We start from the raw sequence: 24,297 nt of genomic DNA on the forward strand, positions 1-24,297 counted from the left end.
GCCAAAGACAAACCTAATCGGAAGGCGTTCGTAATATTTAGGCCTTATAATAAGGATATATATAAGTTTACTAATGTTTTCAAGAAACATAATGTCAAGGTTTCTTTTCGTACTGATAATAATAATAATACAGTTGTATTGCACAATTCAGCCTCAGTTAATAGATCAAACCCATATACCAAATCGGGTGTGTATAGATTTAAATCTAAGGACTGTGGGTGCACATATGTAGGTCAAACAGGACAAAGTTTTAAAATTAGATACACGGAACATACCAATGCAATAAAATATAACAGATTTTCTGTGGTAGGCCAGCATGTACATGATGTAAAGCATAAAGTCATATCTATAGAACAGGACATTGAGATCTTGGGGAACTTAGGTAAAGGAAGTTTGCTGGATGTTACGGAGGGTTGCTATATACACCTGGATCAGTATTTTAATCCAAACCTTAATTTAAATGAAATTTCTGAAAAATCAAATATTCTTTTTGATTTCCTTATTGAGTTTTTTAAAAATGTACATATCCCGGTCAATAGGACGGTGTTTCATATTATGCGTAATAGCTTTACTAGTTGCTTTCTACGACCACGACCTCTGGAGCTCCAACAGGTTGCCGCTCCTCAGTTGCTCCTCCCTCTTTCCCCTATTTCCCCCCTTCGGCCCAGACCAACTTTGGACACTTGATTACTAACACAACACTGCTCGCTAGGCTTCACTGTGCTTCGCATGGTCAGCGATCTTTTGAGGTGAGTCACTTAAAAACGTTTACGTTATAAGACGTAATTTTATATTTTGCCTCTTCAGTTAAGTGATAGTTTATTAGATTCCTATTATTTCAGGTCCACATTGAACTGGGAACGTTGTACTTGTTAACATCTTAAAGGAACGATTGCTCTTTTCCACCTCACTAGGATTGCTCCATTAAAGCGACTCTGAAGATTTTATTTAATTATGTTATTACGATTCTACATCACGTTTTAAGAAGTGTGTTAAATTAAGCTAATGTTTCTTCAAGACTATTTTATTTTTAAGTTGTTGTTCTTTTAAATCCACATTAGTTTATTAGTGAGCAAACCAGTTTACATATGTTTTCATCAATTTAAATTTAAGACTCACAAGTCTCGGACTTGTAGAAAATATGCACTTTGAAACAGTATAATTGTAACACAGTTTTAGGTTGTTAATATGGTTTTAAATTGTGTTCAATTTAACGTAGATAAACTTATGTGATTGGCAATTTTTCCAAGAACCTATATCAGCTGATGACGCAAAAAGGGCGTCGAAACTAGTTCTAATTGAAATCATCATCATCATCATCGGTTTGCCCTTCCAGCGAGCCGGGTAGGGTGTCTAATTGAAATATATGTTGTAATTTCATCTAAACAACAGTTTTTATGTATTGAATAAGGTGGATCCAAATTATAATAAAAGTTGTAATAAAACCAAGATAATTCCAGTCAGCCGAGTGATTTGTCTACAGAATTGGACATTTTGATCAATTCTTATATAATGATTTCTGGACACGCATAGTAAACAAAACAAACATATACCTAACAATATTCACAAAGCTCATTTCTTGCCAGTGGTGATACTCTGAATAAATTGACAGGGTTTGCTGTGGGTGAAATCAAAGCATACTTTGCACTCATCATTATGTCTCAAGGTAAGGAACCCAATAACTGTGATTACCGTTCCACCAAGAAAAGTTACTATTCTCTGATATTTTTGGTGAAGCTATGTCTACAAAAAGGATTATACATATTGGTATATATTTCCACTTGTCATCTTCTGTGGTCATCTCCTGTGGAATCAAATTACATATTGAGGAAATTTAGACTGATCTTTGACATGTATTGCAGTCATTCATTCAAGAAAGCATTTTTTCCAGGAAAGGAATTTTGCATGGATGAAGGTCTGATGAAATGTAGTAGTTGACTTTTATATGTACTATTCAATTTTTTGAAACAAGCTTGATTTGGGATCAAAATTTAGAAGTACATAACTGCAATACTGAATATTATCATAATTTCAGGATTTACTCTGGTAAGGAAATAAACATCCCTCAGGAAATATCCTAGTTCCTTGTCAGTGATGGAATTGTTTTAGAAATGTGTTCTGATTTCTTGGATCAGAGAGCCACACTAACATCATTCAATAGCGATGCTTACCTTAGCATCAGCACAACAGGAAGTGACTGCAAGCTCAGCCCAAGGAAGGAATCCTAAAAGAGGGGAATGATGGTACCATAATAATTGGCTTTACTCCAAAATTCAATGAAAGATGACATGAGGCTATTGGTATCAGAAGGAGCAATCTCCACCTTCCTGCACTTTACAGTGGGAGTGATTTTTTATCTAATGCATTTCGATTCACTCTATCTGGGTGATTTTTGTCTTATATACACAACAGACAGGCTGTGAGCGAGTAATCAAAGAAAACCTACCATATAATTAATGGTTAATTAGGTATTTTAAATTGTATTTCGGAGATTGTCCCTTTTGATACTAACTTTCAGATTTTCATGGATATTGCTCTTTTTGATACCAACATGTAAGGAGATTGCTCTTTTTTGCTAATAACTTACAGAATTGTGATACCTACACTATTTTTCTTTACACTAGATTGAAAGGTCAAGAATGTCACTATAATGTACTGTACATTTATTTAAGAGTTACAAAAGTGATGATAATATTACCTAGACTGAAAAACGGAAGACCACCAGCACGAAACACATCAGTTTAGATTTTCAAACAATCTTATTACCAATACATTCAATATAGGGTACAATAACATTTAAACATTAACATTATCCTTCAGATAGTCAGCAAGGGGCCGATGACCTTCGATGTTAGGCCCCTTAAAACAACAAGCATCATCAGCGATAGTCAGTAAAAAGAAGGAAGAGAAGTCTGTAAACTAAGGATAGCTGTTATATTTTTTGCTAGTTGCTTTACGTCGCACTGACACAGATAGCTCTTATGACGACGATGGGACAGGGAAGGGCTAGGAGTGGGAAGGAAGCGGCCGTGGCCTTAATTAAGGTACAGCCCCAGCATTTGCCTGGTGTGAAAATGGGAAACCACGGAAAACCATCTTCAGGGCTGCCGACAATGGGGTTCGAATCTACTGTCTCCCAAATACTGGATACTGGCCGTAGTTAAGCGACTGCAGCGGATAGCTGTTATAATAAAACGCCCTGAGGTTATGATCAGTTCATATGGATATTGAGTATACAAGAGTATATAAGTCCATTTCCCAATTGAATTTCTACCTGGCTCAGTCCGGTGGTATTTGAAGGTGCTCAAATACGACAGCCCCGTGTCGGTAGATTTACTGGCACGTAAAAGAACTCCTGCGGGACTAAATTCCGGCACCTCGGCGTCTTCGAAGACCTTAGAAAGTAGTTAGTGGGACGTAAAGCAAATAACATTATTATTGAATTTCTACCTGGTAAGAAAATATTTACTGACAATGTTATTGCCTCTTTTTTGCAACAACTTATTTCCATTTCCTATGATCGTGAGTCTATTCCCTCACTTTTGTGGGTGACACAGGTGTCACGTTTTGCGGTAGCATGTCCATCACAGAACACACTGAAGAAAGCTACAGTTTATTTTGGTAATATAATATGTTCATGCACGTTCATACAGTTTCAAAACAACGAAATACCTCCAGTATTACTCTAAAACCGAAAAATAGGCATGCATACGCAAGACAGTCTGAATTTATAACTCAGTTGAACCAATATGGCAGCACTCACATGGCGTGAGCAGAAAGAGCTGATTGGTAGTTCTGGAGATTGTCCCTTTTGATACCAACCGATGGCGGAGATTGTTCTGTTTGAAAGTAACACTGTACTTTCGTACTCTGAAACAATGGTATTTTGTTCTTTGTGAAAAAGACAAACAACATAGTTTTATAGATGGCTATTAATACAATATAACGGTATCAGTAACTCATTTCCAACGAAAAGTGGAGATTGCTCCTTTTGATACCAATAGCCTCACATATGGTACAATTTAACCATTCGATCAGTGAGTTTTTGGTGACACAGCCACGAGGAGCAAGTTTTTTCTTGAAAATTTTGAATTCTTGATTTTTAGTTGTTTTGATTCTAACTTTCCTCTATTAATAATGTTACATAATTTACACTTACAGCACATACTGATACCTTCAATTTAATTGAAATCAGTGGCATAGAAAATATTTTTCTCAAAATAATGAAAAGAATATTAAAATTGACAAAAACTTAATTACTGTGTATATGTGATCAAGTTTGTATCCTTTACAACACACTGACTTGACTTTACAAGAGTTTTACCTATCAAAATGTCTTTAGGATATTGTACTGGCCCAGACTTTCCAAAATTTTCATCATGTTCAATTTCTGCTTCCTTTCCAGAATAAACAATAAAATCAAGGATAAACACAGTTTCACAGTAGCAAAGTACCTATAAACACTTTTATACCAAACCTGTGTTTCTTTGATGGAATGGATTGTTTCCATTTTCAGCGAACATTCCAAGCAACTAGGCTCTCATCAATAGAGACATTTTGGAGGGGATAGAATATAGATTGGAAATTGTATCTGAAATATTTTATTATAGGCCTGGGTGTTGTAGATTGTTGTCAGAAAAGTGAAGATCTTAGAATGAGGGAGAAATTGTCGAGAGGGGTCACTTTCGATCAATTTATTTGTTGACCAGTAGTCTTTCATCCTGTTTTTCTTCACATGGCCCATCAACAAAACAGTTGCAGGGAAACATAGTCTCCACGGTTACGCCTTGCCACTTATGTAACTTCAACTTTTCCTTTACGTCCGTATTTCCCGTAACAAATTAGTACTTCATTTCTGACACTATGGAGTTCATAATATTATGATCAACAACTTCTTTGAAAATCCATACTTGAAAATCCATTATTGAATTTCTACCTGGTAAGAAAATATTTACTGACTGAATGTTATTGCCACTTTTTTGCAACAACTTATTTCCATTTCCTATGATCGTGAGTCTATTCCCTCACTTTTGTGGGTGACACAGGTGTCACGTTTTGCGGTAGCATGTCCATCACAGAACACACTGAAGAAAGCTACAGTTTATTTTGGTAATATAATATGTTCATGCACGTTCATACAGTTTCAAAACAACGAAAATACCTCCAGTATTACTCTAAAACCGAAAAATAGGCATGCATACGCAAGACAGTCTCAATTTATAACTCAGTTGAACCAATATGGCAGCACTCACATGGCATGAGCAGAAAGAGCTGATTGGTAGTTCTGGAGATTGTCCCTTTTGATACTAACCGATGGCGGAGATTGTTCTGTTTGAAAGTAACACTGTACTTTCGTACTCTGAAACGATGGTATTTTGTTGTAGATGTTGTAGATTGTTGTCAGAAAAGTGAAGATCTTAGAATGAGGGAGAAATTGTCGAGAGAGAAAAGAAGATGGTGTTCTAAAAACCCGCCAGTACCATGCCAGGAAACTATTTCAAACATTCACCATGAAACGTGAATAGATAGCGGTACAATTTAGGCATGAACTTCGAGAACGTAAATAGATGGCAGTACTCCCGTTAGCCTACAGTTTACAGGCTGTGTTACGATTACCGCTGATGTGGATAGTTGTTTGTGCTCTTCGTAGCTGTAAATATTTTTGGGTTTTAAATAAAACAATATATTTTTGACAACGGTTTGAGAAACACTTTACTACATAAAACAACGGAAGGAATGTTGCACACCGGACTGGAGGTGGGACACAAGATCTGCTACGCCTCGAAGGTCACCATTTTATGAGGCCACTCCCACAAAGCGAATGAAAAAAGTGTAAACTTCTCAGGCAATGCTACATGTACAAACACACTACCCGATCAGGACAAAAGAAGAAAGAAACAAGCTACGAGTATTCTACTTTTGAAGTTGCTCTCTGCGTACATCCTTGCTTTGAACAGTATCATACATTAAAAATATTTTGAAATGACAGTGTTTTCTCAATCTATAATGCATTTTCATGTCTCTCAAAGTTGTAATAAATGAATTTATTGTAATTTAAAAAATGATTTATTCCCCAAAGGTTGTTAACTGGTAAAATACACACTCGGATGCGGCCGTCACCGTGTGCACACTCTTCAAAAGGTTAATGAGGGGGTAACAATAAAACCCAACAAACTAAAGAGATTCTTGAACTACCTCTTACTGCTGCTGCTGCTGCTGCTACTGCTACTACTACTACTACTACATTGTACCTGAGGCTTACTTAGTACAAATTTTAAAATAAATCCATTTTAATAAGAATAATTTAGAAAAGAAGATGGTTGTTATTATTTTTATTATTATCATCATTCATACTAGCCTGTATTTGAACCACAGGAACCTGGAGCATGATCACACCAGTTCTAAGTTGCAAGGAAAATGAAAGCCTCAATCACCTAAAACATAGGAAATATTCACTTAAAATTCCTGTCAGAATGAAATTTCCTTCTTTTTCTTCAGTGTTTGCCCCTGCTGATGCTGGGATCCTCTTAGTACATGTCCAAACCATCATAGACAACTCTCACGCATTTTGTCTTGAATCGGTGCAATGCCATATCTCTCCCTTATGGATTTATTGGTGATGCGATCCAGTTTAGTGATACCAGCTGTCCACTTCAGCATCTTAGTCTCCATGACACCCAGTCAGAATGAAATAAAATAAAGTGCAAAACCACTGTCGTACACAATTCTAAACTCAAATTAATTTAATTACATTCAAACCAAGCCAGGATACGTCACGCCCACCCCAAACATCAAAGAGAACCAACAAACAACTGGATGTACCAGGCAGTGCACGCCTCCCAAGAGAAGAAAGGGATTATCATTACACAACTTACAATGGTGGCCATGCCCAAAATTCCATTGTTGAGATGACTCTAGTATGAATTTTACAAAGAGAAAAATTACTTCACGAATATGATGTTTGAGAATAAAGATAAGAAGGAATTAATTAAAATTAGTGCGTGGAAACAAACTTATTTAAAACTAACCAACAACCCAAGATCCATCCAAATTAAGAATACAATGAAAGGAGGACTATCAGTTACATTTAACACCTCCACAAATTGAAAATAAATTTAGTAATAAATCTTAAGTTGATATTCAGTAAATAAGGTGATACAGTTAAACCAAATATATTAATAAAGGAATTAATAACCAAAAGTCAAACCCCTCCACTCACAAACAAAAATAACAACAACAACAATAAGAACAACCACCAAATAGTACGATATGTAATTATAAGTTTCATCATCATCATCATCATCATCATCATCCTTTCCCCTTATTCAGTTCCTGCCAAGTTGGGACATTTATAGCACTTCTCCACCTTCCTCTCTCCTTCCACTATTCCTCTTCTATCATTTTGTCCCAGTCCAGTCTTTTTCTTGCACTCAGTAAAGAATTTCAAACTTCATCTCCATCATCTGTTTTGGTATTCTTTTCTTCTCCATCCCCTTCACATGTCCCAGCCATCTTAGTTTATTCCTATGAGTTCTCTCATTTAGGTTTTCTGTTCTAACTTCTATTCTAACATCGTTGTTTTTCACTCTGTCTTTCCCTGTCTTTCCCATCATACTTCTTAGGTATTTCATTTCGCTGGCTTGAATTCTACTCTCCTCCCTACTTGTCTCAGCTGCATAAATCAATATGGATGTGAATACAGTTTGTACATTATCTCTTTACGCTTCCTTTGTACTGCCTTATTCCAGACAAGGTTTCTTATATACTGGTAGAATGCATTAACAATCTGTACACCCATTGTAGTCCAACAGGTCTACCAGCCTTTATCATTTCCACAATTATTTCACCCATCCATGGTGCCTTCCCCATTTTCATTTTACAGACTGCTAATTACACCTCTAACATTGTTACATCATCATCTACTGTTGAGTCATCACACTGTATTACCGTATTACCATCTCCTCTGCACAATTTCTCACATTTAGCAGCTTATCAAAATATTGCTTCCATCTTCTCTTTGTATCTTCTGGATGTGTTGTAAACTCTCCACTCTTTCATCAGCTTTGTATAAACTCTTTCTTTCCTATTACTTCATATAATTCTATATAGCATTCTTTTACTGCCAGCTCCATCCATTTCCATCTTTGGTGTAAATTCTTCCCAAATTTTCTTACAATCTACTTTACGTCACACCAATGTAATCAATTACTGATTTTATTTACCTGTCACCCCATCTAAATCTTGTAATTTTCCTGCTGTTTTTCTTCCGAAACAGTATGTTGCCCACAATCATTCCATTCCTCTCACAAAACTCTGCTAGTTTCTCTCCTTCGCGTAGAGGCGCGCGGCTGTGAGCTTGCATCCGGGAGATAGTAGGTTCGAATCCCACTATCGGCAGCCCTGAAAATGGTTTTCCGTGGTTTCCCATTTTCACACCAGGCAAATGCTGGGGCTGTACCTTAATTAAGGCCACGGCCGCTTCCTTCCAACTCCTAGACCTTTCCTATTCCATCGTCGCCATAAGACCTATCTGTGTCGGTGCGACGTAAAGCCCCTAGCAAAGAAAAAAAAAAAGTTTCTCTCCTTCATTCCTTTTCCCATATCCATATAGTCCAGTTACTTCTACTTTTCCTTGTCTTTCGTTTCTCTCCTGTGCATTTAAGTCTCCCATTATAATCACTTCTGCATCCGTTATCTCCTCTTCTACTTTCTCCAGGAATTCTTCGATATCCTCCTCTTTGTTTCCTGTCTGTGGTGCACACATTCATATGAAGTCCTTCACTTCTTCCTCATTCTCAGTCTAATTTTCATTATCCTATCATTGATGCACTTTGCCATATCCACATACTCCTCCAACTGTTTTGATATTGTCGGACCCACTCAATTTTTTGCCTCTCGGCCTCCACTGTGTATCCTATTCTCATTCTCATCTTTCCTTTCCCCTTTTATTGAACTTCGCCGAACCTATCATTTCTGCCCTCTTTCTCCATAAAATCCACCACTTTTTATGGCCTTCTTGTCTGGGTTATAAGGTTGATTATGCCTTCCTTCATGATGTTTTCACAGTTCTCTCAGCACCCAAGAAACTGTGTCACTTGCAGGGTACGCCCTAACCTTTTCCAAGGAAAAAGTTTAGAAGCACCATACTCATATTTAGGCTATTACTGCGGTGAGGTCATCACTGCCAGAAGCATTTTATACTTACTGCCAGGTGTAACTTAGCCCCCTCTTCAGAAGTACAAACGTCTTTCGCAACAGCTTCACTGAAGTACAGACTTTGCTGACAGGAGAAAGTTCTTTCGTTTTATCTGTCGTTGGCACTTCTTCTGCCATCTAAACCATTGACCATGTTCTTGTTTCTGGTGTATTCCATGTCATTTCCTACACAGAGGCTTCATCTGACTTCCAAAGGAAGGACTCTTCTGCCCGTAGCCATTGGTCCCTCCCCCCTTTGAGTGTCAAGTTCGGTAATATCCATTTGTCTTCTAAGGTTATCCCATAATAAAGGTGAAGAATTCATGCACATCACCAGAAATTACAATATCAAAGCCCAAAAACGTTACTAGTGCATGTTAACTTTCTGACGTAAAACCGTAATTGTTCATAACCATTTTATTTATCTCGATAATATTTGGGCCTAGGAAGCCATCTTGGTTTCAAACAAATTAATACAGTCCTTGCTCTAAACTCAATAAACTATTCAGTGGCCTTAAATATACAAACAAAAACATGTGAACACAACACACTGTGTACTTAGATCCCACAGCTGGGTAAAAGGTGCATCTGAGCACTAGAAACATTTTTAAAAATTAAAAGAAACTAATGAACGCCCAGAAATAATTTCAGTAATTGAGCACACATTTTTACAGGTCACTAGCCTTTATCAATCTAGGCAACTGCCCCAAAACCTATGGTTGAGGCACAATTCCAAGTACCGAGAGACATAAGATCCATCGTGCTCAACACTTCAACTCCAATTGCTGGACAAGCTTGGCATGGGGAGTGCTACCAGGTGCGTAAGATCCATCTTGCTCAACACGTCAACTCCAATTGCCAGACAAGCTTGGCATAGGGAATGCTCAGACAGTTCAAAACAAACTTGCCTGTGTGAGAAAATAGTCAACAGCTCTTATCGGAGGAATAGTAAACATTCATTATTGTTCTTAAAAATTAATATTAGTCTTAATGGAATGCATAATTAAATTGCAAGTTAAAACTATTCTATAGATAGGTACTGAGACCTAAATGACACAATTTTGGAGTCCATTTTAAGGATGTAGTTTAAATAAATATATTTGCACAGATAACTGGTACAGTTCACTACACTTGTTTTACGTATTGCTCAGAAGAGGGTCTTATGCTGTAGGAACTGTTAGGCAAGATAAGAAAGACATTCCTACAAAGATGAAGCAATTAAACTTAAAAAAAGGGGAACTCATTTACTCCTCAAGCAGTGGTCTGTTGTATGTAAAACGGAAGGGCAAAAGGGATGTTGTGACATAGTCCACAAAGCATGAGAAATCATACTACGAAGAAGTTGTGACACAAAGGCAAAAGGGAAATGCCAACTGTAAGCCAATGCTGAAATCAATCTAGACTTCTCATGAATTACAGTGCAAACATGAGAGGATTTGACAAAAGGTTGTGCTCCTTCCCATTTATGAGATGATTTGGAAATAGTTGTCAGGGAATTTTCTCTCATTTGATGTGGTGCTGTACACAGCAGGTTTCCAAGAAAAACCTTCACTTCATAAAGTTCTGGAACGGTCTGGCTGAACAGTTGCTGCAGTCTGTTGAACATCCAGCATGGCCCCAAGTGGGAAGACCTTCAACATCTGGTAATTGCCCTCTCAGGTTGCAGGCAAAGTTTTGGACACATTTTATAGAGAGCATTCCACCAACTTCTAAAGCTTGGCCATCTAGAAAGTGTGTGCTGCCAAAGGAAAGAGATCTGCAGTTTGGTATCAGTGCAAGGTGTACTACATACCTTTGTTCTTAGAACTATGTTTTGAAGTTTATTGAATACAATAAAGAACTATTAAATTGCCAAGTGGGGAGGAGGGATGAGGAGATATTTTGAAATTGACCTGAATAAGAGATTTTGAAAAATATTCAGTGTGAGTGGGCATGAGTGCGCTAAAAAAATTTTCTCCATTCGGTTAAGGAACAAACCCCCTGTATTTACAGGTGGCCATTAAAACAAGGCAATGCATATCAAATTGTATCTATATAATATTTTTATTTCTTACTGTTAATATTTTATATTGTTATACAGTCATTGTAAAATGGAGTGTTTAATACCTGTAAAATGGAGTGTTTAGTACCTGTATCCAGTTGCTACTAAATCAATAAATAAATATATAATTTTAAAATATGAAGGAAAACCTGTAAAATAGAATGTGAACAAATGAAAATGAAAAAAAAGGTTTTTATGACTAACGTAGTGTGATACTTCTGCACTGTAGAGTTGGTATCTCTGGACCTTGATGAATCTTTGAAGGATGAGATTCTCAATTTCCCAAATGCATTTCATTGGAAGTTGAAAGCACATCCACGTGGCAGCAATTGATGAGGTACGGTACCTCGAGCTCCGAACATTAACCCCATTATTTCAGTTTCATGAAGGTGGTAATAATAACAATTTCGTGTGGCTATTTCTAGCTGGGTGCAGCCCTTGTAAGGCAGACCCTCCGATGAGGGTGGGCAGCATCTGCCATGTGTAAGTAACTGCGTGTAATTGTGGTGGAGGATAGTGTTATGTGTGGTGTGCGAGTTGCAGGGATGTTGGGGACAGCACAAACACCCAGCCCCCGGGCCATTGGAATTAACCAATGAAGGCTAAAATCCCCGACCCGGCTGGGAATCGAACCCAGGACCCTCTGAACCGAAGGCCAGTACGCTGGCCATTCAGCCGACGAGTCGGACATGAAAGTGGTATTTTGATTTGTGATAAAGGATGGTGGTTTTTTATTTTTCATAAAGCCAGTTGTTAAAAAAAGTAATTAAGAGCTATCATGTTAGTTCTCGGTGAACTGCCATTTTTATGCCAGTCTGTTTACCTCTTCATGTAAATTGAATCCCTTCTTTCTCAGTTCTTCAGTGATGTATTCTTATAATCGATACAAATAGTTATTTCGTTTTCCAAGAAATTAATGGGAGTTTTCTGGGTCTACAAGCGTATAATTTATTAAGTTTCTAGTGGGTTAATATATTTTGTGAAGTTACATATTAAATTATACTTCTACTCGTTCAAGATGCACAGTTTTCAAATAAGAGTAAGGAAAAAAAAGCTAAAAAATTGAAATTTTGGTTCTATCCATGACCATTTGCTCGTAAAACAATTTCCTCAATATACTTTATTGATTTTAAACTTTTCAGAACATTTTATGTGGTTTAATACAGGAACTTTTTTAGGCTCTGTGTGAGTGTCTGGGAGGCTACACGGAGAGGCGATAGTACATCTGGGTGGCTTGTTTGCCAAGAGATATATTTTGTAAGATCTGAAGCCAACTCTTTTCATTTTCGACTCATTTAGTTTATAACTGTTAGGCTGTTCAGTATGCCGAAACTAACTTTGAGTAAATAAATTTATAAATGACTTGGAAGAGAAAACATATGGTAACAGTATTATACCTGCAAAAGGCAGATGAATAGCCTAACAGTTATAAAAGGAAAAGAAATAGATATATTGCTTCATGTCCGGCTGATGTGATATAATGCAGTAGCGATTAAGCAGCAAGTCCCACGTCTTCACCGCAGTAGTTTAGTTTAACATCTGTGGTATTGATTGTGCATTCAGTATATTAGCTTTGAAATAGCATAGTTTCTGTATTAATACAAAAGTTATCATATGTTTAATGTCTGATTTGTACAGTAGAACAGTGTGTATTCATTGCTTTGTGCTATGCGAAGCATTCTTCTGTTAGAGAGTGCTGCTTTCAATACATTTGCAAATTTCCTGGCACCCTCTCTCCTCATAGGAGTGTAGTATGTAATTTAGTGAAGAAGTTCTGCACCACCTGGTCTGTTCTTAACAAGAAAACTTGCAGGAGGCAAACTGTTTTAACAGAAGAAAAGCTTGATGAAATAGGAGCTCTCTTGGAAAGAACTCCAACAAAATCCCTGTCTTGTCTCGTCTTGTCGTACAAGCTAATATGTTATTATCTTCTGTCCACAAAGCAACAAAACTGTTTAAAGCCAAACAGTATAAACTAGTGTCGTGCATTGTTCGAACTTGAGACAGGTAACCGAGACAGAACATCGTGTGCCTAGCTGCATATGCAACCAGTATCACGCATGAGTAGAGCGTGTAAGCTAAAATGTCCGAGTTTGCTCCAATTCGTTCGACAGGTCATGTTCAGAGCAAAGCTTGCTGACTAGGGAGGATGGCCTTGCTTGCTTTACTGACGTTGCAAGCAATGCGGATTTTCCAGATATAGGGAATCCCTTGTTTACATACAGCAAAGCCCGGGAATTCGGAGCTATAAAAGGGCGAAGGAATGGTTGAGTTACCCTTTTGTTTTGAGCTGAAGTTCACCATGGCACGTGAATCGACGGACAGCGTTAAGACTAAAAAGCAGTGAATATAAGCTAATCAACAGAGATGGGCTCAGTTCTGATGTTTGGAAGAAGTTCCTGCTTGTGGTCACTGCAGATAGTCAGCAGACATGGTATGTTTCCTGTGAAATGTGCAATGCACTGTTAACATATAACTCAGTACAACTCATTTAAAAAGAAACACGTTTGCAAATTTAATGCTGGCTTTTCTCGCCAAGTACTGCCCGGCATTACAAAGCAAACCGTAACTAGCGCGTGTGATTTCATGTGTGCCAAAGATTTCCGACCGTTTAACACTGTTGCCGGAGAAGGCTTTAAAGAACTAGGGCAAGAACTGATTAATATCGGTGCTAATTTTAGAAAAGTAGATATTGTTAATGTGTTACCGCATCCTTCCACCATCAGTAGAAACTCCAAGCAAAGACAGATGAAATGCGAAGCGAAATAATGCCGCTGATTATTTCTGCTATGCACGACAAATGTTGCTCGGCTACTGTTGATATGTGGACTGACTAATACAACCAAACCCATTATCTGACGCTGACTACGCAATATATAGACAGAGAATGGAAGCTGATCAGTAATGTGCAAGTATAATTGAGGAAGTTCACGAAGGAATGTCAGAGTTAAACATTCCTCAGTGTGATTATGAAGACATGTTTTTTTGTAACAGATCAGGGTTGAAACATAGTGACAGCTTTCGAAGAACATAGACGTGTGCCTTGTGCTGCTCACTGCATAAATACAGCACTTGCGCACATATTCAATGAAACGAGATTTCTTATGAAAGATGCTCCACTATTTGCAAACACAATAAATGCCACAAAGGCAGTAGTGAGTTGCCTGAAAAAAGCGGTCTTGCTGCCCAGCTTCAAACAATGGTACAGCAAGAAGTAATGACGACGTGGAATAGTCTCTATACGATGATACAGTCTGTTTTTAAGCAGGAGGAATACACGTGGCAGCACGTGAAATTCATTAACTATTTCTCCGACAGGAGCGATATTTACTACATTATTTTCCAGTATATATACGAGGCCACCCGAGTTCAGTATATTGTAGCATCACCGTCTAAAAATACGAGTTTAATTATTGACAGTTACTCAGTTGTAAGTCCACCATTGAGGCAAAAGCGAATGTTTCCATAGATAAAGGTGCGCGAGACAAACAGCAGAGTACGAGGGGAAGCGAGCACTTCTACTGTGCCTGAGACAGCGCGTGAAGGAGCGAGTATGAAGGGGCAAGTTCGAACGAACATAGCTCGCCTCGCCTGTGAGAAGCGAGGCTTGGTCATAGCCATACTCGCCAAATATGAACCGAGCATAGAGCGTGTTTTGCACGACACTTGTACAAACCCACCACTGCCCAACATTTAAGAGGACTTGACAGTTTCGCTAGGGTGCTGTATTGTAATTGGTTGCTTCAGTCTGTTCACGATGGGTTTTTGACCCAGAACTTTTATTTTTTTAGTGATGAGCCATGGCTGTACTTAAGTGGTTACATAAATAGACGAAACAATCGCTATTGGAGTGCTGAAAATTCCCACTAGCTGCATGTAGACCACTTCATGATGTAAAGATAGGAGTTTTGTGTGCAATAAGTGCTCTCTTATAGTCTGTGAAACAATAAATGCTGACCGAACATAGACCTCATTACCAGGCCTTTTTTTTTTTCAAGAGCTGATGGAAGGGATTAATGGTTACTTCACGCAAGATAATGCGACAGCACACACTACTAATTGGTTTATGGAGATAATACAGTAAGTTCTTAAAGATCGTATGGTTAATTACCCTGCTGGATCTTCCAATTTAAATCGCTGTGATTATTCCCTGTGGGGGGTGCTGAAGGGGAAAAGTGTATGTGCACAACCCTCACACAAGAGAAGAACTACAAGAGAACCTTGCACAAGTTATTTCGAAGATCACAGAGTGAGATTATGAGGTGGCACGCGAGTTTGACAGTTGAGGGACAACATTTTGAATATCAAATCTAATGTCAGGTAGGGTTTAGACTAATAGTTTAATTAGAAATAGCTTTTTATAAATGTGAGTTGCGACGTAGTGGGAAGGAAGGCATGCATTATACTGGCTAGCAACAGTGTGTTATTGCACCAGCCATGCCATACTCTTGAGTGGTGCTATGACCAAAGCTTTAAAAAAAACCACAGCTGTATGATATGGCCGAACACATAAAAGCATAAAAATTAATTCTGAGTTGTTGATTCCAGAGGACAAAATGTTTTGAGACCTTGACTAAACAAAACAACCTGAGCCTCTCTCATTTCTTGTAGTGTGTGGTGTGTTCATCTTTGATGCTCTATTTCATAATTTAACTTCAGTTTAAATATCTTCATCTTATTTTCAAATGCACTTCAGTTTTCCATACATGTATACTGGATGGTGTAATTGTCTCTATTGTTTATTGGAGTTATCGTATTGCAGGTCATTTGGATACATTGCTTAGGTCATTAGTGATCGGTCAACTAGCTTGGTTCAGAGAAGAAAGTATAATAGCTGAGGCCAAACGGAGATTTGCAGATCATGTGGAGGGCAAGGTGTTGCTGCCTGCTGACTTGAGGAGTCCTGTGTACAAAGCTGTTCTGTCAGTCGGGGATGAATCTACTTATAACACAATGCTGAGGGTATGTAAATATATATGTATTTTACATACTGATCATATTTCTTCTCTTATATTGGACTGATTACTGCAGCATTAGGCCCCTTAAAATAAGTCTTTATAATCAGTTCTCTTGTACTTTTTTTAATAGCTGAGTAAGTGGGCTGAATGTTAAGAAGCAGATGCAGCATGAAATAATTTTGAAAGAGTGGGATTATTCTGAAAGATCTTAATTACGTTATTTCAGGTCTAAAATTGTTTTAGAAATGCAAGTAAAGGCAAATCACATTATAAAAGATTTGTTGCAGAAAATTATCCTTACCTTACACCAGAATTGTTTCCTATTTTAACAAGATGGTCAAGTTGGTTTGTTGCTTTGAATTGCAACTTGATTACAAAACCTATATTAGAATTTCAGACACATAAGAAACCTGTAGCACACTGAGAGTATTTCTCTGAATCCAAGAAGACCCTGAATGCAAGAAGACCCCCCACATTTTCCTTCAGAAAAATTAAATCAAGCTTAAAAATTGCTTTGTGAAATTATAAGCTTATTTATAACAAATTAAAAATTTAATTTGAAAAAACCAAACCAAAGCCAACAGTGCAACAGCCCCGAAGGGCCATGGCATACCAAGCGACCGCTGCTCAGCCCAAAGGCCTGCAGATTATAAGGTGTTGTGTGGTCAGCATGATGAATCCTCATGGCTGTTATTGTTGGCTTCCTAGACCGGAGCAGCCATTCAACATCAGATAGCTCGTCAATTATAATCATGAAGGCTGAGTGGACCTCAAACCAGCCCTCCACGGCAGGGCCAGCTACAAATTTGAGAAAACAAAATAAACACCAAATATCATGTAAATTATACCTGCTTTCCTAGTCACTTTCATTAGAGGAATCTGAATCACTGTCACTAACATCCATCCACAGTGTGTCACACTATGTAACAAAATTTGGCAAAGTTTTTGTTTATTGATTAATTTGTAATATAGAAGTAGTTTTATTGATTAATTTGGAATATAAAAGTTTTTCTTAACTGTCAATATTTTGGACATGACAATGACTTTTTTTCTTCTTAAAAGCTACTGATATTACATGCTTATTTAGTACAACTAGAGTCCTATGGAAGAAAATTACATACAGTTACTTTTTTTTAAAGAAACAAATACACACATACACAAATATCATGTAAATCATACCTAATTTTCTGAACAGTTTCATTGGAGCTATAATTAGAGGCACTGTTACTGATCGGAACATTTCACTGCATGCCATTTTTATAAAATAATAATTCTAATGAGTAACAAATTGAATTTGAGAAGAAAACAAAAAAGAAAAAACATTGCACTAATATCATGAATTCTGCCTAGCTCCTAATAACTTTCACTGGGGATATCTGAATCATTGCCACTGACCTGAACATCCTTTCACAGAATGTCATGTTTATGAACTTCACCTCCGTAGCATAATGGTTAGCACTATTAGCTGCTATCCTTGGGGGTCCGGGTTCAATTCCCGGTACTGTCTGAGATTTAAGAATGGTAGGAGGGCTGGTGTGGGGATAAAATTGTACATGCATCTCACCTCCATTGTGGGGTGTGCCAGAAAAGAACTGCATCACCTTGGGAGGAGGACACAAGTTTTCTTTTTATGTCCAGCTCCATGATTAAATGGTTAGCATGCTGACCTCTGGCCCCGGGTGTCCCGGATTTGATTTCCACCCAGGTTGTGGATTAACTTTCACTGGTTAATTCCACTGGCTTGGGCAGCTGGGTGTGTGCGCTGTCTTCAGCATTAGAATTCATCATAGGTTGGGCCCCATCCTTGCAGTGCACAGAGAACCTATGCAACATCAAAAAAACCTGCACCATGAATCTTCGGAGGCCACACACCATTAAAGAAAGTAAATCTTTATGAAGTCATATTATTTAGACTTATAATGAATTCAACATTTAATTGGAGAAAAAAGTAAAAACGCACAAATACAAAAATTCCACCCATTTCCGTGGTCACTTTCGTTGGAGCTGTCATTGGAAACATCTGAATCACTGCCAATAATCTGAACATTCTCACTCCCATCTAGTACATTGGAGATACAACACTTCTCAAAACCTTCTGCAGGTGAATTACTGAAGATCCAGCCCCAAGTTGTGATGATCCACTACCAGAGTAGTGCTGTTGATTGCTTCTTTAGTTTCCCTGTAGGCTTCAAGCATGATCCCCATGGAGTAACCAGTCAATTCTATTGCTTCAGGTAGTTCTTGAATGGCCTATTTGCCACCACATCCAGTACTTGCAGTTGTGACATCATGCCTTCTGGGATAACAACAAGACCTGTGTTTGACTTCTTAACTTCCTCCTTGATGTCAGGAGTGAGATGACCCTTAAATGCATCTAGAACCAACATCTTACAGTATTTCAGGACACTAGGTTCGGGGCCCTGACCTAACTTTAGGCTAAGATTTATTTTCGGCTGATGATGCTTACGACAGTAAGCGAAACATGCCCCATCTTACAACGCCTGTTGTAATGTTTATCTCCTAAATATAAGGAAAGTTAAGCATTGAAAAGGTGGTGTTAACTATTACTCTTATTTTAAAGTTCATAATTCGGTTATTTTGTCATGCCAATTTTTGGAGAGTAATTTTTGTAATTTGATCATATCTGTACTTGTAGTCTGTATTTGCCATTAATCGACAACCTGAGGTTATGTGCTGGATGGTTTCTGGAAATGTATTATATCGTCGGCACTGACCTGAATAGAATATGAAGCCCTCTGTTTCTGGGTATATATCTGAGTGTGACAGTCCTTCATGCAACGTTTGTTTGTCGATATATGGCTAATGTAACTCATTTGGATGCCGTCCATGAAGAGGTTTCTTTTTCCATAGAACGATCTTTTCCTCATTTGTGGACATTGAAATTGTAAGTGAAGCCAGGGTGTTTAGATTGAGAGGTGTAAAACCATTATCTGCTACAACCATTGCACTATGTAGAGCAGAGGTTTCTGATTTATGTTTGAAGTAGCACTTTAATGGTGCAGTTTGTTCATTGTGTAATTTTTCAAGGACTGTCAGTCCACGACCACCATCGGAACAAGGCAGAGTGAGTCTTGCTGGGGCTGATTTTGGATAATGCATGTGGTGTTTTGTCAATAACACATTCACTTTCATTTGAAGATCCTTCAACACTTTATGATTCCAAATGAGTATATGAGAACAGGTATAGCAAACGTGTTGATGGCCTTAACAGTGCGCTTAGAATGCACAAATCGTCTTACTCGTTCAATATATGTCAGTCTTAATGCCTGTTTTGTGTCTTTGTGTTGAATCCTTGCTGATTGGTTATATCCAAGATATCAATATGTTTCATTTGTTGTTAGTGGTGAGATATCTGTTGCTTCAGACTGGATGCCTTGTGCCGAGAAAGAGCCGACGGAAAAACCAACCCTGGAGAGTAAACATATTAAGAAAGGATGAATAATAATAGTCCGCCTCTGTGGTTTAGTGGTTAGTGTGTTTAGCTGCCATAGGTTGTAGAACTCAGTAAGTCTGAAAGTGGGTTCAGAGCAAGACAAAACCATAGCAGACTGAGGGAATCCCCTTGGAAAATGCCTCTTTTAATATTGATATGAGGTCAGTTACCACACAGTTTTGTCCACTGTGGAGGTTAATAGTAAGTTTTCCAAGTCTCCTTGGTAGTTGCTAGGAATGTCACTATTTTAGGATCAACTTTATATACTCTAAGGACCTCAACAAACCAGGAATGTGGTACCGAGTCAAATGCCTTTCTGTAATCTATGAAACAAGTGTGTAAATTGGGAACATGCATCATTTTCAAAAATATTTTTTTTGAAAAGCACACCAATGAAATAGTACGTAAACGTATTACATTGTGGTATGTTGCCTTGTTTTCTACCATTAAAAAAATATTTAATAGTGCCTTTCCGCAAGGCGAGTGAAACGGCCTCTGACGTAAGCGGCGCGCTGTGACGTCACGATCCAGTACCGTATGGAGCTCTACCAGCCGTTGTGCATCAGCCGTTGCTAAAAGCCGATTGTTTATTATTCATGATCGCGAATAACTTCGAAATGACAGAAGAAACGTTCAAAACAGCACAGTCAGACAATCTACCATGTGTAGATGTCATCATTCTTGAAAAATGTGACTTTTGTGGCCGCAGAAATTCGCGGATAACAAGCAAGTTTGTAAGTGGCGTCTTTTATATACGTGCAATGTACTGTAACCCATAGTATTAGGATAACAACGAACCTGGATAGATATCACATCACTTTCAACATTTCCTTCTAGACTGATTCCCCTATTAAAGAATAACATTACATTTTCGGGCTTTCAGCATTAGTAAAGTAAGAAATCGGATTTCAGCACTAACATAAACATATAGGTAGCATTATAGTACTAGTCCGCTTCTGTGGTGTAGTGGTTAATGTGTGTCACTCCCGGAGGCCCGGTTTCGATTCCCGGCTCTGCCACGAAAGTTGAAAACAAATAGTACGAGGGCTTGAACGGGGTCTGTTCAGCCTCGGGAGGTCAACTGAGTAGAACGGTTTCGAATCCCACCTCAGCCATCCTCGAAGTGGTTTTTCGTATTTTCCTACTTCTCCTCCAGGCACCTAAGGCCACGGCCATTTCCTTCCCTCTTCCTTGTCTATCCCTTCCGATCCTCCCATCCTCCAACAAGGCCCCTGTTGAGCACAACAGGTGAGGCCGCCTGGGCGAGGTAATGGCCCTCCTCATCAGTTTCATCACCATACTCAAAGCCTCACGTTCCAGGACACTGTCCTTGAAGTGGTAGAGGTGAAATCCCTCGCTGAGTCCGAGAGAAAACAAACCCTGAAGGATAAACTGATTAAGAAAGAAAGAAAGAAGGAAAGAAAGAAAGAAAGATCATAGTACTATAGGGCTATAATCTATCATTCCCCCCCCCCCAAAAAAAAATATTTATGGTTGGGACAACTGGCCTACCCACTTCCGGGGCCCATGAAAGAGAATAAAATATCTTTGTTTAGGGAAAAAATTAAACATGATAAAGATAAATATGACTTCATCTAGTTTTCACAAGTCGGGCTGAGTGGTTCAGACGGTTGAGGTGCTGGCCTTCTGACCCCAACTTGGCAGGTTCGATCCTGGTTCAGTCCGGTGGTAGTTGAAGGTGCTCAAATACGTCAGCCTCATGTCGGTAGATTTACTGGCACGTAAAAGAACTCCTGCAGGACTAAATTCCTGCACATCGGCGTCTCCCAAAAATCATAGAAGTAGTTAGCGAGGCGTGAAGACAATAACATTAATTACATTTGGCTTTTAACAAGCTGAGCATATCAGGAAAGCAAAGTGTCCTGGTGACATTTTAGTCGCTCAATACAGGAATGTCATTGGGTGCTGTGACTTCTTTTTTTTTTGCTGTTTGCTTTACGTCACACCGTCACATATAGGTCTTATGGCGACGATGGGACAGGAAAGGCCTAGGAATGGGAACAAAGCGGCCGTGGCCTTAGGTACAGCCTCAGCATTTGCCTGGTGTGAAAATGGGAAACCACGCAAAACCATCTTCAGGGCTGCCGGCAGTGGGGTTCAAAACCCACTATCTCCCGGATGCGAGCTCACAGCTGCGCGCTCCTAACCGCACGGCCAACTCGCGCGGTATTTTTACCCTTCGGTTTATTGACTTGGCTTGTATAACCTAAAACTTTGGCTAAGTAGGATAATATTTTAAACACCTACATCACTATTTTCACCTGTGTGCAATTATGTTATTTATTTCATTAATATTATGATAATTATTATAATTGAGCATTGTTAACTTATAAGACCCCCAACAGACAAGCATTGGTTTTGTGTAGAGTTATACGTTTGTTAAATTCACGTTGTTTCCTTTCATGATGTACACGCCTATTCTTTGTTACATTATAGAGTATTTAGATATAGCCAAAATTTCTTTACCAATTAAGCTCTTCAATAAAGACATACGTAACTGTCCCATGCCAAGATATATTGGTAGAATTAGAGCTGTCAAAATGGTTCATAACCCCTTTGATTTATTATCTTGACATGGATCACCCAAAACATAGGTTAGGTTTGGAGAATACTTTAATAATCAGCATTATTTAATGCACTGTTTATTACTTTCATATTCCAAGATGTAATTGAAGCATTTAAATAAAGCATAATACATTAAAATTTAAAGTTTTACCACTAGAACAGCTGACATGGAAAAGTGATTTGAAAATTCAAACAAATTCATCTTACGTTAAAATCTTCAAAAAAATAAACTGTAGACTTTTCCGATATATCACCAGCATTTCTCCGGCTCGCCAAAATCCATTTCTGCCTAGTTTTAGCGTCTTTGGAACATTTATAAACAATTTGTTTGGTATGGTATGCGATGTGCTATTGCACATCGGAACTCTACACCATTTATAAGTTTTCTGCCTCACTGTCTGCGCAGGATTCATTTTAAGTCTTAAATATACCACTCAGATTATTATCCAATGTATAGACCTCGAATTTAACCATACCAGACACTAACATAAAGTATAAATACGCGAAGTGTATCCTGCTTCTCACAGCACACTATGTGTTATTTCGTCTGCTAATTCAGTCAACCTGTACGATGACGTCAGACCAATGAGATCGCGTACTTGCGTGACGTGACATTTTCGTAGATTTTAATCATGTTTGGAGTTATTATTTGTACATTCTGATCACATTTTTGAATTCTGCATGAAATTTTGAATCAGATTAGCATATTTTTAATTAAAACCCCGGATCATGCATGTTCCCTATTTTGGTTGTAATGGTATGCTTGTTCCATGATTATACTATCAATTATTAATTGTTCTTTACAGCCTTTTGTGAACCATTTGCAGCCCTTTTGTTCCCCAGCGATGATGTAATTGTCCCTGCAATGCTTCTGGATTCTGTTTGCTACAAGTGATGTTATAATTTTGTATAGAGTGGCAGGCATGTGACTGGCTGGTAGTTATCTGGATTTGCTGTGTTGTTATTTTTAGATTTTAGGTACATGATTACTGTAGTAAGAAAGTGTGGGAGGGGAACTGGTTTACTGATGAAAATTTGTATGTGGTAGGTAAGTAATCTGTGCACACTGATGAATTTCTTATAGTAGTAATTGTGTATGCGGTCTATTCCTGAGCATCTGGTTATCTGATGAAACTTTGTATGTGATAGATAAGTAGTCTGTGCACAGTGGTGAATTTCTTAAAGTATTAATTGTGTATGTGGTCTACTCCTAGGGTCTTCCAGTTGTGTAAATTGTTAATCGCTGTTACAACCTCCTCCAATGTGAAAACTGCTTGGGTCATGCTTTCAATTTTCTCAGCTTTTTTCTTGATAGTTTTATTATTATTATTATTATTATTATTATTATTATTATTATTATTAGAGCCTCCGTGGCTCAGATGGCAGCGCATCAGCCTCTCACCGCTGGATACCGTGGTTCAAATCCCGGTCGCTCCATGTGAGATTTGTGCTGGACAAAGTGGAGGCGGGACAGGTTTTTCTCTGGGTACTCCGGTTTTCCCTGTCGTCTTTCATTCCACCAACACTCTCCATTCTCATTTCATAGCATCTATCATTCATTAATAAATCACTTTGGGAGTGGCGACCCCATCATACTAACAGCCTATATCTGCTTCATTCATTACATCCCTGACACGGTCAATGACTGGAAAACAGGTTGTAGGTTTTCATCATCATCATCATCATCATCATTATTATTATTATTATTATTATTATTATTATTATTATTATTATTAAATTTGCCCGCCTGTTGGCTGTGATCGTTAAAGCATTGAGTCTATACAGTCTGACACTGTGGTTAGCCAGTTTGAGTCCCATTGGTCAAAAACATTTTCACCATCAGAATGTTGGCCGGCAGGATAAGGGAGGTGGTGCTATGCAATTTCTAATCACTAGATTGCGTGCTAAAAGCCTGGATTAAATTCTAAACCTCTCTGCAGTGGTCATATGGAGAGAGAGCGTATGACACTGTCGATGGTGATTCATCCATCAGATGGAGATGTTAAGCGTTGAGCAAACCCCTTGTTGCTATTCGACAGGAGTAGGCTATGTGCCCTTCCTAC

The 24,297-nt window shown here is 38.3% G+C and overlaps 2 protein-coding genes across 3 annotated transcripts in view; one reads left to right on the top strand and one right to left on the bottom strand.

Moving 5' to 3' along the window:
* Window positions 1-24,297, top strand: part of Psa (puromycin-sensitive aminopeptidase) — a 165,546-nt gene that overhangs the window by 90,128 nt on the left and 51,121 nt on the right. For both annotated transcript variants that reach the window (XM_067135579.2, XM_067135580.2), the window contains exon 11: window positions 15,999-16,198. In XM_067135579.2, coding sequence (XP_066991680.2) covers window positions 15,999-16,198 — 200 coding nt within the window. The remainder of the gene's footprint in view (window positions 1-15,998; window positions 16,199-24,297) is intronic.
* LOC136857155 (ubiquitin-conjugating enzyme E2 W) overlaps window positions 1-24,297 on the bottom strand; it is a 335,437-nt gene that overhangs the window by 30,234 nt on the left and 280,906 nt on the right. The gene's annotated exons all lie outside the window — the stretch shown is intronic.

Source organism: Anabrus simplex, chromosome 1, assembly GCF_040414725.1.
Source record: "Anabrus simplex isolate iqAnaSimp1 chromosome 1, ASM4041472v1, whole genome shotgun sequence".
In the NCBI taxonomy this organism is placed as follows: Eukaryota; Metazoa; Arthropoda; class Insecta; order Orthoptera; family Tettigoniidae; genus Anabrus; species Anabrus simplex.